This window comes from Dermacentor andersoni, chromosome 3 (assembly GCF_023375885.2).
Source record: "Dermacentor andersoni chromosome 3, qqDerAnde1_hic_scaffold, whole genome shotgun sequence".
Classification (NCBI taxonomy): Eukaryota; Metazoa; Arthropoda; class Arachnida; order Ixodida; family Ixodidae; genus Dermacentor; species Dermacentor andersoni.
The window spans coordinates 49,505,508-49,524,251 of NC_092816.1; the positions used below are offsets into that span (position 1 = coordinate 49,505,508).

The 18,744-nt window shown below is 47.8% G+C and overlaps 1 protein-coding gene across 3 annotated transcripts in view; it reads right to left on the reverse strand.

The window, feature by feature from the left end:
* Positions 1 to 18,744, reverse strand: part of LOC126548499 (uncharacterized) — a 204,959-nt gene that overhangs the window by 76,579 nt on the left and 109,636 nt on the right. For all 3 annotated transcript variants that reach the window (XM_055063851.1, XM_050196723.2, XM_055063857.2), the window contains exons 4-6: positions 14,593 to 15,055; positions 10,156 to 10,364; positions 8,442 to 8,672 (exon numbers count right to left, since the gene is read on the reverse strand). In XM_055063851.1, coding sequence (XP_054919826.1) covers positions 8,442 to 8,672; positions 10,156 to 10,364; positions 14,593 to 15,055 — 903 coding nt within the window. The remainder of the gene's footprint in view (positions 1 to 8,441; positions 8,673 to 10,155; positions 10,365 to 14,592; positions 15,056 to 18,744) is intronic.

Below are 18,744 nucleotides of genomic sequence, written 5' to 3' on the forward strand. Positions count from 1 at the left end.
CGCATACTGTGCTTATTTTACTTAGCGGGCTGTCCTCGTGAGATATCAATGCCGTATAGGATGCTGTTCTTCTAAGTCCTAGAGGCTAACCCCAGGTTGTGTACCAGGTTTTGTCTCTCTTCTGGGCAGCACCTCGAATAGCGATTGTCGCCAGGACAGTCTCCGAATGCCTGAAAGAGGTACTTCTTTTGATATCGGTACGATCCACCTGAGATTAGCGTCGGAATATATCTTTCCATCCTGTGTAATGGTTGAGGAACTACTCGAATCACTCAAGCGGAAAGACATGTGAAATTTTCAGCTTCAAGATAAAGTGGACGGCAATTCACCAACAACCTCAAGCCAACGCTTAAGCGTTCGACAAATTTTCAGCCACACCCTGATCATTAGGCGCCTCTGTGCGATTTATGGGCTATCGGTGGATGGCCAGTCTTCTACCTTTTCTTGCTTTTACAAAGCGCCTCGCAGTCCCTCGCACGCTATTCATAACTCGGCTGCGGCATGAGAAAAGAAACGCGCTGAACATGTCCTTACTAAACTGCGAGAAACCCAACATTGAAATATGAATTCTTGACTGGAGAATTTCATAATATTTCCACTTACGTTTTCAAATATCATTGGGTGATGAATAAAATTCAACGATGTACGCAGCAGACGCGAAGAGCGCATGCTTTTTTAAGCGTGGAAGAAGCAGTTATTCCCTTTACGGATGTAAATCTAACATTTAACTCCATTTTGATAGTTGTACTCCCCGATACCCGCCGTGGATGCTTAGTGGCTACAGGTGCTGGGCTGCTAAACACGAGGTCGCGGGATCGAATCCCGTCCAGGGCGGCCGCATTTCGATACGGGCGAAACGCGACAACATCCGTGTACTTAGATTTAAGTGCACGTTAAAGAACCCCAGGTGGTCCATGTTTCCGCAGTCCCTCACTACGGCGGGCCTCATAATCAGCTCATGGTTTCGGCATGTAAAGCCCCATAATTTAATTTTAATTTTTTTGCGCTCCCGGCCCGATGCAGTATAATCTCTTTCCCCTTCAGGACGCATAAAAAAATGATTTTATGCTTACCGTTACTGCGTTTTTGTTAAAAGTTCGAAGCAAGACTGCATGTTATGATGCAAGATGTTTGCCTGGCGTTGACAGTTTGGCATGCCACTTTAGTTGTTTGTGGTCGTGCTTGTTCAATGGACACTTCGCACAGTTACTTGCCTGGTTTGTCGGCAACAACAACAACAAAAAATATGCAACATCACCTTCATATGCGCCTACGTTGGTTTCCCCTCGTTTACACATAGGGTCCCCTAGCATGCAAAGTTATACCTTCGACACAGAGTCAAACTGATGTAAGCCCTCAATCCTGTCACGTTGTCTGAAGCCCCTTGTGGATCATGCATCGGGCCTCGCAAAAAAAAAGGGAGAACAGAAAAAGTACTAATCGTCTTAAAATAAGACAAAGTACGCAAACGTATGCGCCAGCGCCTAGGAGGCACCGCAACACCGCGCCACAGTAAACGTAGGAGCTTCGCAAAGGCGCGCATCATTATCTGAGCCTTGTCAGCTAAAATTCGTCAATGTGCACTTGGAGGAGTGATTGATGAGCATGAGCAGGTATGTCAGTGGCACCGTGTGTAGCAGATAGCACAACCTGCAGTCGCAAGTCCTTTTCGTCGAAATATTATGCGAGGAACCTCGAGATCTCCTCATTTCGATAGCAATAATATGGACACTCCAGGCGATATCCTCGCCGTCGGCTTGATGTTCCCACTAAAGAAAAAGTGCGATAGGCTCACATAGCGCCCCGACCGCTCTTGGTTCGAGGGTTAGCCGAGAAGAATGGTGGCTTGATATGCGCGCCGTCTTTCCGCACGCCCAGTGTTGGAAGCCACGTGATCAAGCGCGAGCGGAGTGAGAGGAGGGGGGGCTCAGGCGGGCGCGCGTCTTCCCCTGCCGCCCAGCCGTGGCTTCGCACGCTGTCCGCGTGGCTGAGAGCCTACGCGGGGGGCGAGCCGAAATGGCCGGTTGGTTCCTGCGCACTATGATAGCGCATAGTGCACTATGCTTCCCCAGCGACTATGATTGACCGTCGCGCAGCGTCAAATTTTGGAGACGCGGTGAAGCATTAGGCAGCAGGAAGCTTGTGTTTCCCGCGGTCGGTGCTCTTCATCACGCCAGCGTTGTGATTGTCCCTAGCACGTGATTAAAACAAAGAAAATCCTGATTGGGTGGCACGTAAGCACGGTGATCCTTGTCGACAGATGCAAATGCGATAAGGATAAGAGGAGCTCGCACAAACAAATTACAGTGACTCCGTTGGTATATTATATAATGCCAATGCACGCTATAAAATTTGAGCTGTCGGAGCTGGTGGAAGAAATTGATATATATTTATATAGTGGCAACAACAGAATGGGGTCGGACCAAGCAGACTGAGAGGATAGCGTCTTCTGTGCTAACTCAGTGCATGTAGCTTTCGACAGCCCATAGTAGACCTTTATGAACAGTACTTTTATGTGGTTTGGTTGCTTCTTTTGTGGACTTTCTTTATTCAAATGAATCCTATTTTGTATGTTGTATGCGTGATTCCAAAGAATGTATGTTCTTTTTACTTAAGTTCGCTGAGTGCTTGAAGCCTGCTTCGCCTCCCCCGTGGGTCGGTCCGGCATTGCACTACTTCCGGGATTGGTCCACATGTTTGCCCACGGGCATTACCACGAAAAATGCCGACAATCTACAGGCTAACAGCTTCTCTGAAAAACAAGAAAATCACAGCCCTTTCAATATGTGAAGATGAAAGACCAGCGAAGCTGTATCGCTCAATAGCTATATTAATTTATATATGGTAGTAATGCTACATTGGTTGAATAAAGGCACAAATACCTTCGTTGTTTGTTTCGTCTTTCTTTTCTTGAATTACTTTTCTTTCTTGCATTTATTTTTTATTTCCAGTATCTTATCTTATTTTTCATATTTTATTCGTTTTCTTTATTTTTCTTTAGTTTTACATACACACCGAGGTTTCAACACGAATCGTCAAAAAGTAGCGTTTAGGCACCAGCGTTCACTCCTCCGCCACACTGTTCATGTCAACATCTCGGAAACATCTGTTTTCCAGATCCTAGTCGCAGAGAGCTTCGCTGTGCAAAAAAAATATATCTTCATGTGATCCCAAGCACTGTGTCCATTCGTGTAAGCGGAGCTTTGCCTGCTGTTTGCGTTCATTGACGTTATGTGGCGGTGATATATTGACGTCATATGACAGTCGTGTCGGGATGTGAAATGTTATCTTGCCTGCTCCGCTTATCTTTGTTCTTGCTCCGCTCGAAGTTTCATGGGTGCGCCCGCCTCGTCGGCACTAATTGCACGTTTCGGCGCCATCCCGGGTTGTATAGCATCGTAGCTAACAAAACTCCCTCCTCTCTCTCTTTCTATTCCCTCTCTGACATCTTCCCCCCTCCCTCTACTGTCGTTGCTGTTACAGATGTGCACGGAGACGAGTGTAGCAGCTCGTGCACCGCATTTGCGGGGTGTCACGCCTACTTACGACGTCTAGAGAAAGTTGTGCACATGTGACGCGGCGTATATGTTGACACGAGCTTCTCGGGTCATCTTTAATTTTGTGCCACACTTCAATAATAGAGAGTTTTATATTTGGGAACGCAAGCGGCTTGCGTGCGCGAGAACTAGGGGCTACGGTACTGCGCATGCGCAGTACCGCAGCCCCTAGGTCGTGTCCCTAGTTCTTGTCCCCTAGGTCTTGTCCCTAGTTCTAGCCCCTAGTTCTTGCGTCCCCTAATCTAAAACTCTCTAACGTACTGACGCAACAGCGTTAAGGCGCAGTGTCGTAGAAAATCCGGCGTCGATGCCACGGGCGTCGCTAGGCGAATAATCGTTCTAATAACCAATCAACCACGTGGCGCATAACTTGTCTTACGTTCTTTACAAAGTTGTTCCTCGGGATGTTGAGAATGACAGTCCATAAACGAATGTCATTAAACAAAACACCCACAGCGCATGATCTTTATGATTTTGCGACATGGCGGCGTCTCAACCACGTCCCGACGCTGCCGGCGTTAGCGGCGTGCACGACCACAGCAAACAGCAGCAGCAGTGGAAAGTCGAAGGAAGACGCAAAAAAAGCTTCGCTTTAGAAGATTTACGAACAAGACAGTGCGTGGTTCAGCAGTAGAAGCAGACACAAATGCCGCGACGAACAGCGCAGCCAGTGTAACGTGTATCAACTAGCGCTAGAAAACGCACGCGCCAAAAACTGGAACTAGGAAGTGTGGTTCAGGTATTAATGCCAGTCACTTCGTGCGCGACAGTCAGCTCGGCCGCTGAGCTCTACGAGAGTGTCCAATCCCGTTGAATGTCTTTAAATGCCGCGCCGATCAGCGCAGCCAGCGTAACGCGTACCAACTAGCGCGCAAAAACGGGCGAGCCCAGCACTGAAACCGGAAGTGAGTTTAATGCCAGTAATACCCGTGTCACACGGGCACATTTGGAAGGCCTTCCGGTCGACGGCCTTCGAAACGCCAGAACTCTGTCGACTCAAAGGAGATGTCGCGCTGCTACACGGCACTTTTGAAAGGCCGTTGAGTGGTTCCGGCGTTCCTCGCCAAATTGTGTGGCGTTGCGTATCTTTATTTTCGTTTTCTTGTCACAAAAAGTTAAACAACGTTAAAACCACTTAAAAAAAGCACTATAATTTTTTTTATGTTTGTTTATACATTAAAACAATTGTTTATACATTGCCTTACATATATGTTTAGTTTTTAAGTTGTTGAGTAGCGAAACTGCGGCAACGTTTGCGTCGCTGCACGTCGCTGTTGTCGAGAGTGTGTGTAGTTCGCGCATATCAAGTGGCAAAAATACTTTATTGAATAATTGGTAACACTCATATATAGTATTTTTAGAGCATTTTGATTTGATTTGTTCTTTCTAACCGTGAGTTGGAGCACACTGTGAACGAGAGGGCATGTTCGCGCTGTTTCCGTTTCCGTTGCTCAAAGGCCATCGAGATTTCGATAGAGTTGTAAGGTGCTCCGTTGACTCAATAGACTATTGACTCGGCGGCCGTCGAAACTGCCCGTGTAGCAGCTCGAACTTGACCTTTGAGTCAACTGACTATCGGTTGGAAGGCCTTCCAAACGCCCGTGTGACACGGGTATAACTTGGTGCGCGACAGTCACTTCGGGTGCTGAGCTCTATAAGAGTGTCCGATGTTGTCTCTCTCTACCATGAAGCGCTCAAAGCAACGGCAACATTAAATGAACTATTGATATGAAGGGAACAATGTTGCAAATGTAGCCAATTTAATGCCAGTCACTTCCTGCGCTACATTCTGAGTATAAACCCCATGCAAGCGGCCTTGCGCGCGATAGCGACAAGCGACGAGATGGAGATGGCTGTCGCGTTCGCTCGTCGCCTACAAGTGTACCCCATGCGAGTAAAGACTTCGAGCGAGGTGTCCCCGGTCTTGCCCGTATGAGGGCAGACCGGGGACAGAGTTACTTGCCCGTATGAGGGCAGTAAATATGCGTGGTAAGCGGCGTTACGCGTGCTTTATTAAATTAAGCTGATGTGTTTAAGTGTGAAAAGCAGCATAAGATATTTCTGAAGGTCTTGTAGTAGGTTCATATCATTGCAGGTAGAATAATTCAATCGTTTACTGGTTCCGTGTGACAATCGGTATCACTTGAGTGATGTATACATCCAGTTCCGGCTTCGTGCTATTGACTAGGCGCTCGTGGCACGTCCGGGCGATGAGCGACAAATTCTAGACTTCCGGAACCGAGCGACAAGACCGAGCGATCTGTTCACGCGACGGCCTGTGTCGTCGCTCGTCGTCGTCACGCACAATATCGCTCTCATGGGGTGTAGCCTTTAGTTATAGTGCTGATCTCCGCAAGTTTCCGACGTTGTCTCTCTGCAGTATCAAGCATTTCAAACTATAGAAGCATTGAAGGCTGGATGGCTGAACATCTCGGCGTTTTTCGGAGCCAATTAGAACGGCAGAGCTACGAAAACACTTTTCTGTATAACCTCCGTTGTTGTCCTGGTTACCTACGCAAATTCTTTTCCACATTTAGCTGAATCTGAGCAATTTGGGAAAAGTAAGCATTCATTAATGTGCAGTTCGACACTGCGAGCATGACTTTTATCTCGATGCCTCTGAAGTACGCAGGAGAAAAACTGGTATTGTTAGTTTCTAGTACAAATCAAAAGGAATTTCGGCAGAGTTACTTAAGACTTTATGTGAGGGAATGGGAAAGCATTAGAGTCCCTCTGGCGAAGTGTACCTTTCGGCGCTTTCCTGCGGCTGCTCGTATGGCACGGTGGCGCGCGCCCTGTCTTGAAAGCGATGTGTGATGGGGACAAAGTGTGCCGAGTGCTGATAGAATTTATTTCCCTATGTTCATATCATTGCGTGCGCTGTTTTCGCAGCTTGGTTCGCTTCGAAGCTAGAGGCAGCACGAAGGTCAATTCGCTCGCTGCTGCTCAAGCGTTTCCTCGATCACGCCAGCGCCTAAGCGGAAGCTTTAGCTCGGGCCCAACTCCGACGCGGCCTATTCAAATACATGTAAAAAAGCAAAAACGTTTTGCTGAGATAACCCCTGGACCGATTTTAATGACATTTGTTGCATTTGAGAGAGAAAGTTAAATTCTAGTGACTGTAGGAAGCGGAATTTTGATTTAGGGCTTTAATTTTGTTAAAAGGATTTTCAAAAATTCAGACGTTTGAAAAAAATAGAAGCACGAAGTTTACAAGCTAATAGCTCTGCATCAAGAACAGATATCGCGATTCTGTAAACGGCATCCATTAGACCATTCAAAGCGGACAAATTTGATTTGTCAGTTTGCATCTTACGTGAATTTGTTACGTTGTTTACGAAGGTTATGCAAAAGTTGTAATTACACATTACTCCATTTTTTGAGGTTCATGTGTAACATATCAGTTTTGTCCGCTTTAGATGTGCTATCAGGTACAATTCACAGAATTGCGATATCGTTTTTTCTTGCTGAGTTACGGAGTTTTAAACTTGATAGTTTCGTTTTCTGAAAATTTGCGATTTTCGCCAAATTTTTATAAAAATTTGACGACCTAAATCGAAAATTCGAAACCAACAGTCACCAGATTTTAAGCTTTTCTTTTAAATGCAGCAAACCCCGTCAAATTTGGTGCAGTGGTTGCCGAGAAAAACGAATTCTCCTTTTACATGTATTTAGATAGGAGCACCCGAGCTAAAGCTTCCTCTTAACTGCGGATTTCTGCGGTCATCGAGCGAGATGTGTTCATGTTTGCTTGTGCGCGCGTGCTACCATGCTTGTTAAATATGTTTACAAGTTGAAAAGTTGATGCGGCCGATAAAACTTACTTTGTACAGCTTTCTAGTAATTTGAAATCGTCATCGATGCTTTGCCTCTCGGGTGAAACTGCGGCTTCTTATTTTATACCGTCATTTTATACACTCATTAGGTTACGCCACCTTCTCCCTATTGGCTGGGCCCATGACGTGCCCAATCACGCAAGCAGAACGCCGCACCTTTACTCGGTGAGATGGCAGCGACGTGACGTGCGCAATGACGCACGCGCTAGACACACCTTTAGTCAACCAGAACCGTGGAGCCGCCGTGGCGTCTGCGAAGCATGCTCGTCTAGCGCACCGGACGTGCGGCTTTGATTCTCTCTCAGGCCGATATTTGGCAAAGATTTTTCAAAGCCATTAATTTCCCTTGTTCACAGGAACCTTCCCGAGAAATTTGGCGTCAATCCGGGTATTTTGTTGACGTGTTGTCATACTCTTCGCCCGATTAGTCATTTAGGGCACCATAATTCGTACCAAATTGTCGCGTAATAGGGCATATAATGCTTTCGCATTAAAAAAGGCAGTCTACAGACACTGGTGACTACCGGTTGGCATTTTGTTTTGTTGCGTTAGGACGTACAGAGCGCCGCTTTATTGCGATAGGAACTGCACGGATGTTCGAAGCGCGTTCGCGCCGTCGCCGTTGTCGTGCTGTCTCGCTCATTGCGGCGCATGTGGCGCTCGTGCACGGCATAAGAGTTTCTTACGAAACGGGGTGCGGAATATCCGAAACGCCGAGTGCATTTGGCAGCGTAGATCACGGCCGTCACAGGAGTTCGTGCGCAGCATTATAGAACGTGCCTTCACTTAGCCCTCTCCTTCGACTAAACAAAGTTGCTGACAGCGCCTCCACGGGACAGAAGTAGTCACTGCACTTAGTTGACGCTCCACGGCAATTCTCAAGAAGCTTAGTGCCATCCTCAGTCGAGGGGCGGCTCAACTCGGTGGAGCTCAGCATCGAGTCGAGGCTCGTTTGAGCACCACGGGCGTAAACATTGATATTGCCGCCACTGCTTCGTCCTTCGGGCGAAACTGACAATGGCAGTGCCCACTACTAGCAAAATCCTACCGAGGTTATCCCAGTCGACTCCCGTGGCCTGGCGGCGTCGCGCTATCTCGAGCCACTCAGGATCCTTCTTGCTGGTCTCCCCGTTAATGGAGAACGGAAGTCGACCGGGACGAGAGAGCGACCGGCAGCGCCTCTCGGAGTCGTCTAGGTAGCGGTCCGACGGCGAGGACAGCAGGTGCCGGTCCCAGGACATGCACTTGAAAGCCGGCGGGGAGGCGCCGCCGTCAGCACCTGCGAGACGACGTCGAAGCGGCGTCAAATTGAGACATCGAAGAGAGAGCGCACGAAAGCGCTGGCGAAGGGACGAGGTCACCAGTAGCAGTCTGTAATTGAAGGCTGCAATTTCAGGACTCGACAGTGGATAAAATGAAACTATGCATGCTTGAGCGCTTGTGTTGGCGCACCATATCGAAGCAAAGTTTGAGGGTACACGTAGACACAAGGTTCGAGAGTCTGCCGGTTCATGGTCACAAACCACCCCATTCTTTTAGAATGAGTTGGCAAGATATTTTACGCTTGCATTTGATCTTTTTTTTTTTTAAGTTGACATCACGCGATCAGCACGTCCAAGCAATCGTGTTGACACATTTAGTAACAAGCTGCGCATTAGGTGCTGTTATGATCAGGGGATAGCGGGTTGCTGGGTGGGGCGTTGTCTTCAAAGGTATTACAGATTGACCGCAGTCACGCAGTTTGTTGTATCTTATAAAAGCGCCGTCTTTACTTCGCGTGTATATCTTGGTGAATCTAGAATAATCATACTCTACCCAAAATATAACACACAGGTTGCCGAGACACTGCTCGGGACACTGTTTCCCACTTTGGCTTGTGACCTGAACGCCATTTCCTCTCTCATGGTGTGTTAGTTCACACGTACGCGTAGAGCACGGAACGTCTGCCAAGCAATGCGCTCTCGAAAGTGTGGTGGAATGGATAAATTGTTTAGAGGGAAGAAATCCCCAACGTCACTGAATCCTGATACATTTATCGTTCTGTCAAAACTATACGGGGCTAATACCGGTTATTAGTGGACGTGTTCCCCGGCCATTTGCCGGCGTTCATTATGCGCCCTATAGGATCCCGAGGTATTGAATGATGAGTGTTCCTTCACTCAAGTTTCAAAGATTTGGCGCCTGAACTAGTGCATACGCGTCACCGCACAGCCCACGGCCAGCTCTGGCTTACGTGCTTGGTAGCCAACCAACCGACAATGATAAGAAAAGAAAGAGAGCCGTGCTTTGGCAACAAAACCAAGCGCACGCTACACTTCTGCGAACTACTTTTGCAGCAAGGTGGAACCTTAGTGCGGTCACGTGTAAAAAAAAGCAAGGCACATCCAACTAGAGCAAGAAATCTGCCAACCTTTCGGTGCTCGCCTTCAGGAGCCTACGTGATACTTATGGTTACCATTTGGCAGCCAGATTTTGAAAGCACGCGAAGCTTCTAACAGAGACACTCCGATGCGTCAATTCCAGTAGGGCGGTGGCAGCAGTGCCGAAATAGAGGACTGAAGTGCCATCCGCGTGTTGAGATAATGGCACACTTTGAAGTTTTCCGGGAAGGTGAAAGTGCCACGGAGGGTTCAATTCACTGCGACGTCCCTCACAGCCTAGATGTACACCTTTTGGACGTAAACGCCAATTGGAGCGAAAACAAACAAACAAAAAAAAAATCTGCGTGGCCCGAAGCATCGTTCTTTCCGTTCGACACTCACCTTGGCTAAAAGGACGGCAGCTTTCGGACCGAAACACTGACGACGGGCCCGAGGCGTTGGTGGCGCCGCGAGCCTTCGCCCTGGGCAGGATCCGGAAATTGATGTGGATCTCCGGTGAGGACGGTTGCGGTACGGTGCTCGCGCTGGTCTCCTTGGAGCGCGGTATGCGCGGAATGGAGTCCGGTACCTTGGGTGCGGCGCTGTACGTTCTGCGTCGAAGCGGTAGAAGAAAACAGTTTAATGAACGCCTCCATCTTCCCTTGTCTCTCCCTCATGCGGAGGGTAGCAAACCGAACGTTATCCAGCGCTTAATGTTACCTCTTTGGGCACCTCGTAGCTATAAAGGGCACGAAATACTACATTATCCCACTGTTGCGCGGCTACCGAAACATAACAATCAAAGTCCTAAAGATTAGTGTCAGGACCAGCGACAGCCCGTTGTCTGCAGACCCTGTGAGCCGACTTGCTTCCCTGACGTTACAGAGCCTCTAGAGAAAAACATGCACGCGTCAATAATAATAATAAAAAAGACACTCCAGCTCGCCAGAAGCCACGCGTCAAGGTACGTGGTTGACTTGGCTTTATCCAGTCATGTGCTTGTCAGAAAGTACGTCTGTGGTGGTGGTGGTGGTTGTGATAGGAGCACTCGAGGATCTAGGTTTATCTAACACACGTGATAAAGATGACGCCTCAAAGGATACTTTGGGTGACTGCCCTTCATACGGTGATGACAGACCTGCCATTCCCGATGTACATGTTGCTGGGCTAGTCAGTTCATATTCTTCGGTAGACCAGAAATTTTTATGATCGCGTGGCGAAAACAAGGAAGGACGGAAAGGCGCTAGGGCAGCGCCATGTCGCCACTTGTCGCTCCTATGGCGCTTCCCTTGTTCCCTTCTGTCCTTCCTTGATTGCGCCATGCGATCCTAGATATTTATGGTCCATTGCCATTGCCGCAGCTTTGAGGCTAACAGAGGACATTTCTTTCGTTGAGAATCTGGGTCTGGGACCAATGGCTACGTGCATACGCGATGCACGAAGCCACAAAAGCTATACTGCACTTCCCAACTGATCCACTCGGCTTGTTGCGACCGCTCGGTATTGACTGGATAATAAATACTCCGGCGCGACATGCCTACGTGCTGCGAAATTTTCTTCTCTCCATCTCATCTGTTTGTCACTACCCCCCCCCCCCTCACCACTGCCTCAGTACAGTTCAGCCAACCGGAGCTCGGCTAACGCCACCTAGACTACTTTGCAAAGCTCCCGCAGTGCCTTTTCTCCCAGCCGACGCGTCACGCCAGTGAAATGGGCCCACGAGACGGGCTACATGCGGGCGCAGCGGGGCGGCGCACTGCTCGCTCGCCACTCTTGCCGGCCGAAAGACAGCATCAAGGATGCCTGCGATAACATATATTAGCGAGTTACTGTCCACGTTTACGGCGCTAAAAAAAGAAAAAGAAAAGTGGACGTGCACGTCGTGCAGAGAAAACCTCGTGGTTACAAAACACCGATCGGGATGCTGGCGAGAACGCGCTGATCACAAGCATGACAAGACGTGCACTAAAGTTTTCCAAGGCAATAGCCGTGAATGCTGTGTTTCATGCTGGACGAGCTTTACGTAAGCATAGTGTGTCGAGCGGCTTGCCATTAAGTTTTCTCGTTTTCCTAGCCAAGAAGGAGGCACTTGCTGCCCTTGTGAGCAGGTGGCACGTGGCTGTGACTCGAGTTGGCTGAGCGTATCAGTACGACTTCGTTTTCAGTAATAAACATTGTTCGGAGTTAGCGCTGTGTGTGTCCCTGTGTGTCTTCTTTTGTCCAGTCTTTTAATCGCGCTACCGTACACCCCTGAAGATGCATTACCAACAAGCCCACATTGCAACCCTCGTGAACCCTTGTGAGCAGTGTCCTCGATTACGTTGGGGACCTCGGCGTCTGTCTATCCCGGCCGCTCTCCACAAGACGTCATGTTTCCAGTGCCGCAGCCAACACTGTACTTTGCATAACCTCAGCAAAACAGCCAATGTGAAATTGCCCGCAACGAAACGAAAGCGTAAGCTTCAAGCTGTTAGTAGTTAGTGGGCACCTGGGTGCGGTATGTAATGACCTGAGACATGCTTGTATTTAACGGCATTGCGTAATTTTGTGTGCTTAGCGTCGCGCGCAACAAATAGCTCTTCTTGCCTTTCCGCTCTTCCCTTTTGTTCTGCCCTAAGCATCTCAACATATCAACATGCACCACACCTGTAACGTCCATGCGCTGCTTACTTAATCTTATGTTTGTACCACTTCCGAACATTGTCTGGTACTGTGTACTGTGTACGTAATCTTATGCACGTGTATTTTCTGCTCACATGATAGCCAATTATTGCATTGCTTCTTGCCGACGTGCAGCAGGGTTTTCGAAAAAAGAACAGTCATTCTTGAACCCATCTGTATGCCTTTGGCTAATTTTAGGTCATTGCTGGAGGTTTATTCTTGGCTGATGCCACATCTACTGTGCATTTCTCGTGTGCTGAAATAAACTATTTGCTCGAAAACTCAGTTTGAAAGGGTTCATTCAGTGCGCCCGTTCGCTAAATAGCCTTGCACAAACTGCTAACGCCGTTTCCGTAGTTCTCAACTCCATATAGAGCTATGGAATCGCACTGAGTTTATTGAACCTACTACAACTATTTCCTTCCTTTGAGCTGCTTTGGTTCTCAATAAATTGTTCGTTAAGTACAGCTTTTCACAGCATCACTGCGAAAGCAATTTTCCTGCGTGCGGTTAGTACGTGCATAGCTGGGTGAAGCAGCGGCTGTCCTGCGGAACAAAGGGGCCTTTTTCCTTTCTTTTTTTTTACATGCGTTGGAGGCGAAAAAAAAATTATAGCCGATAGCGTTCTCGGCCTAAGGTGCCTTAGCGTTCAGACGCAGTAAAGAGCGAGGCGCCGGCGAACCTTCAACAGCCCATCCGACCGGCGTGACGTCACGGCGCCCTGTGGGGGGGCCTTGCATAAAGTCTAGGTGACGTTGGTTCAGGCTTAGTAGCCTCCCTTCCTTTCCCTCAACATCTCTTCTCTCTTGCTCGCGAAGCGTTTGCCTTTCAGACACTTACATCTAGCTTGCCCAAACCTTCGCAGTTTAGAGGAGCAAGAAAGCGATACCTTAATGTTTTAAGCATGAGCACGACGACGCACTGCTTCGTTCTTTTCTATAATGAAAATAACTCGTGGGAAGCCGTCGTAATAACATTGTAATACATAAATAAAGTGCGTTTAGCGTACGTCATAATAATCCGCTGCATGCGTCTCTTTCTGTGGGGCTTTTCAGTGCAGTTAAGGAAGATGACGTGACGTAGCAGAAGATTTTCTTGGGGAAGGAAGTCTCGACAAAGACCCGCAGACACGTGCTTCTGTGTAAGAACAGCACTACTCTTTGCACTATATCAAGTTACATTATGCTAATCAAAGTATAGGCAAAATGTACTGCAATCCATTCGTTCTCACTAACAGCAGAATTACAAGCTTTAAGCCTGCTTCATGTCACACCTCAGTGTTAGAAAGTGACGTAAGAAACAAGAAAGCCAGGGTATACGAACATTCTGCATTCTTGCCTGCGCACTTTCCTTGATAACCTCTGTGCCACCATGTGTAATTCGGGCCATTAGAACAGCGTCTAAGCAGGGCTGTGACGAATTGCTTCTCTTCTACATTCGCAGCACGGTCTCGACATCCACGTATTCCGTGCGCCTCTCCGCAAGCAAATCGCATCTGTCAGTGCCGTTCAAAACTGCCGCCATATGCACGGCACGTTCGCAGTCGTTTTGATCCAGGAAATGTGCGGTGGTGTAATGGTTACGGCAATTCCCGCCACGTAGGTTCAAGAGCTGAAGTCGCCCCACAGTTGCGCCTGTTACGGGTGGTTCACGTCATGATTAAAGAGCGTCTTAGTTGTTCCTGCAAAACTCGCACGGGAAGTTTGAACGTGACGCAAACGCGCGGAACGCATATAGGAGCGAATGATGGAAAGCGTGGAAGTGAGGCCAAGCGTTATTCTCTGCATATAGTCGGCCTATTCGTAATTACGTCTGAATCGAATACCTAGACAGTGGGAATGTGTATCATTATCAAGGCGTGAAGAAAGATTAAGGGACATGAAAGGAAAATACTAAGTCAGCTCTCTGCATTTGACCAAGGGAAAGGGCCTGGTTATTATCGCAGAAAATGAGTTGTAGCGTTCCCTGGTTACATAATGTATATCGAGTCAGGCAAGTTTCTTAACAGTATTCTTAATCATTCGTGTCTAGAGGTATCAAGTTCTACTCCCGAGTTGATTTCCCCGTCCGTCCTTCTGTGCGTGCTTAGGCCTTTCATGAGTGACAATATGTAAGCGAAGCGAGCGGGCGAGCAGTGATCGTTTTCATTTGTCCGGGGTTTCTGTTTCCTTTACTCACCCGACGCCCGGCGACCCTGTTGTGGTTCCGGGAGCAGCGCCCGTGGCCGAGGCACCGGAGGTGTGCCTCCGTCTTGATCGACGCCTCCTCTCCATAATGGGCGTGTCGGCGAACTCTGGCGGCGGCGTGAGCGTCGGCGCTACGGGGTCTGGTGAACCCTTGCCTGAAGACGACGAGGACGAGGACATGTCAAGACTACAGCCCGAGTCGAGACTGGACTGCCGCCGGTGTCCCAAGATGGTCCCGCCGACGCCTGGGCGGACCACCTCGGACTTCTTGGACGCCTCCAAGTGAGCCCCGGCGGACGCCGGGCGCTCCGAGTCCGCGATGAACCGGACGCCGGACTTGTTGGTCTCGCCTTGGACGCTGTTATTGTTGGTGATGTTTTTGTTGTTGTTGATCTCGGTTGGTTGCTGGTTCGTTCGATAAGGCTTCGGTTTGGTATCTGCTTCGTTGACGTTATCTGCGGCAAGGAGGCGAGGGCGCATAGTGAGAAAGTCTGCGGACATTATACGCACCTATGCATGCATGCATGCATGTATGCACACACATACATACATACATACATACATACATACATACATACATACATACATACATACATACATACATACATACATACATACATACATACGCACACACACATACATACATACATACATACATACATACATACATACATACATACATACATCATCCTGAAGCCAGCCTGTTCTCTTGGTGGAGTGAAAAGTGTTGTCCTTATTCTATCAAAAATTATCTCTGTCTTGGTGAATATCTTATACAATAATGAAAGCAAGCTAATGGCCTATATTTTTTTTTCAATTCTTTAACGTCTCCCTTCTTATGTATTAGTATAATATTGGCATTCTTCCAGTTTCTGGCACACTTGAAGTCGTAAGGCATTGCTTATAAAGGGCTGCAAGCTTTTAAAGCATGATATCTCCTCCATTTTTGATTAAATCCGCTTTCATCTCATATTGTCCTGCCGCTTTTCGCCGGGTCATGTGTTGCGAAGCCCTTCTAACTTCATCGCTGGTTATACAAGGAGCCTCTGTATCCTGTTTACTACTACTTGGAATGAAGGTAGCGTGGCTGCTCTGGGTACTGAAAATGTAAGTATAAGGTGCTTCCGCAACCTTTACTATATCTTCGGAATTGCTGATAATGTTACCCTGCTTATCTTTCAGTGCATACATCTTGGCTTGTTCTATGCCAAGTTTGCTTCTCACTGATTTCATGCTGCATCCATTTTTTACAGCTTCCCTAGCCTTTATCATGCTTTAATTTCGAATATCCCTTACTTTCTCCATGCTGACCAGTTTTGACAGTTCTGCGAATTTTATCTGATCTATTGAGTTGGACACTTTCGTGCTTTGTCGTTTCTTAAATAGGTCCTTTGTTACTTGGAGGAGCTTACCTACTGTTTGCCTTGACGCCTCACCTCCCACTTCAATTGCCGATTCTGAAACCGGCCTAGTTACTGTTTCATTCATAACCTCCATGTCATCTCTGTTTCTCTGTTCTAAAGCTGCATATTTGTTTACAAGCACAGCCTGAACTGGTCTGCTTTTACCCTGACTGCGTCTAGGTTGGCCTATTCCTTCTTGACTACTTTTACTCTTTCTCTCTTCATATTGACGGAAATCCAAGACCTCGCTAACCTATGATCACAGCACTTTACCCTAAGTTACACTTCTACATTGCAGACTATGCTTGGATCGGCAGAAAGTACGAAATATATTTCAATGGTTGTTTCTTCATTGAGGCTTTTCCAGGTCCACTTTCTGTTGCTGCGCTTCCTGAATGAGGAAGTTATTATTCGTAGCGTATTCCTTTCCGTGAATTATACCAACATCCCTCCTCTAGAGTTCCTAGAATCGACGTCGTACTTGGCAATTGCTTGTTCGCCAGCCTGCTTTTTCCCCACTTTTACATTGAAGCCACTGAAGTACACTGAGGTTGCACTTTTCTCATCGCTAATTTAGCATCTTCATAAAAATGCTTTATTTCTTCATCATCGTGACTGGAGGTTGGGGCGTCGGCTTGTACTAACTTTATTCTGTACCTCCTGTTCAGCTTTATTACGACTACTGCTACCCTTTCATTAATGCTGTAGAATTCATATATGTTGCCAGCTGTGTCCTTATGGACTAGAAATCCTACCCCTTATTGTCTCTTATCTGGAAATCGTCTGTTGCAGAGGACGTGGCCGTTAGTCAACACTGTATAAGCCTCGCCAGTTCTTCCAACCTCACTAAGGCCAATAATATTCAATTCAATTCAAGTCAATTTTCTTTATTTACCAGAAAATATTCTGGCTGGACTACTGGCCTAAAAGCTGCAAGAAAACGAGATGCCTGATAATTCCTCAAAGAGCCCTGCTAAGCTAGCTTCACTCGAAAGGGTGCGTGTGTTGAACGGTGCCAGGTTCAGTTTCCAGTGGCGGCCTGTACGAATCCAGATATTTTAGCACCCTCTGCAACATCGCAGGTCTGACCGCCGCCTTGGTCAGGTGCGACGTTAATTGTAGGGTTAATTGTAGGGTCATGAAGGAGGCAGTAGTTCTCTAGCAATGCTATAAGATGAAGAACTGAGCCAGGCTATCAAAGATAAGCGCGCTGTAACAGTGATAATCAGACTACGTTGCACATACTGTAACTAACTTAGTCTCGTAGCAGGGCTAATCATGCTGCAGCCTTATGCTATTTTATAGTGCTGCTGTAGAGGTCTAGATGACAAGTCCAAGGTTGCACCAGGTTGTAGCGCCGTTTGGAGGCAGGAAGATACATCGGCTTACAAGCCGCATTGCCGAAGCGGGTATCGGTCAATAAGAAATATGCAGCGTTAATTTTCTACACCCGTTTGTCAAAAGTGCTTAGTGCTTCTCAGGACTACAGTGTCCCGGACATCAGCTCCAAGGTAGTCCCAAATTCTTTCCGAGTCTTCCACTACGAAGTTTTTTCGTACATCGGGTCTTACCGTGACAAGTAAATCACCAGCGCTGACATATATCGGTAACATGAACACACGTTCATAGTAGCGCGTAGTGGCTATAAGTTACGGCATTTCTGGAAGCGTGAAGCCGTGAGCGCGAATGCGTGCCTGCTTAAAGATTAGCAGTAAAACCGTGCATTAGTTTGTTACAAGAACTGCAGCGCTAATCCCGTTCTTTACGTGCACGAAACACCACCGTCGTGGTGGCCCGTTAGCTAGCGCGTTCTCCTGGGGCGCTATAACGTAAAACTATTCCAAACTTTTCTATTCCAATTCTGCTATCAGCCCTCCACGACTGGTCAAAAACTTTTTTCGACCACCCCCACTTCACCTGTCTGTCACGCGACATCACAAAAACCGCGATACCTCCCCATCTGATATGATGTGTACACACTGATTATGCATGATTTGACAGAAAAAAGAAAAACAGTTATTTCTGATTCGACCCCTTTTCGCCATTAGCCCTCGGCTATTGGTAAAAAGTTTTCGGGCTGCACCCACTTCACGTGCCTGTCACGCGACGTCACAAAACCGCAAAAACTCACCGCGTGAAAGTGACGCGTACGCGATAAAGATGCATTAATATGCCGAACAAAACTGAATTTTCTTCGGAATAGCCGCAGGCTGTCCCGTTCCGAAAGGAATAGGAGATGGCTGCCGCCGATCGCTCAGACGCTGGCTACTCGCACCTACCGGAGAGCATGGGTGTATTTGCGAATAATAAAACTTTTTGCGTGGCAGTGTAACGTTTTCGAGCACTTTCGGCACGTTTACCCCTCATTCTGCCAACTCTTCTTTGCTGAGGGTCTGTTTTAGCGTCATTCTTGAGCTTCCGTTGCATGCCGCCGCGATTTTCGACCAGCCACCGCAAGCTAAGTAAGTAAAAGCCGACCAATCGTAGACGCCGGCACCACCCTCTTCATCCGGTTATCGACTTCCAGTGCAGTGGCTCGGCCCCATCGAATCCTTCTCCACTTGAGCGTTCTCCTCGCCTCTTGTCAGCCAATTAGATACGACAAGCCGCTCAGTGTAGGCAATGTTATTCGTTTTTCAAGCAAACAAAAGTTACCTCCTATGAACGAGGAGACCGTTTCATTGGTCTGTTCACACAACCCCGACGGTGACCGCCCGGTGCTTGCGTTGGTGGTTACGCAA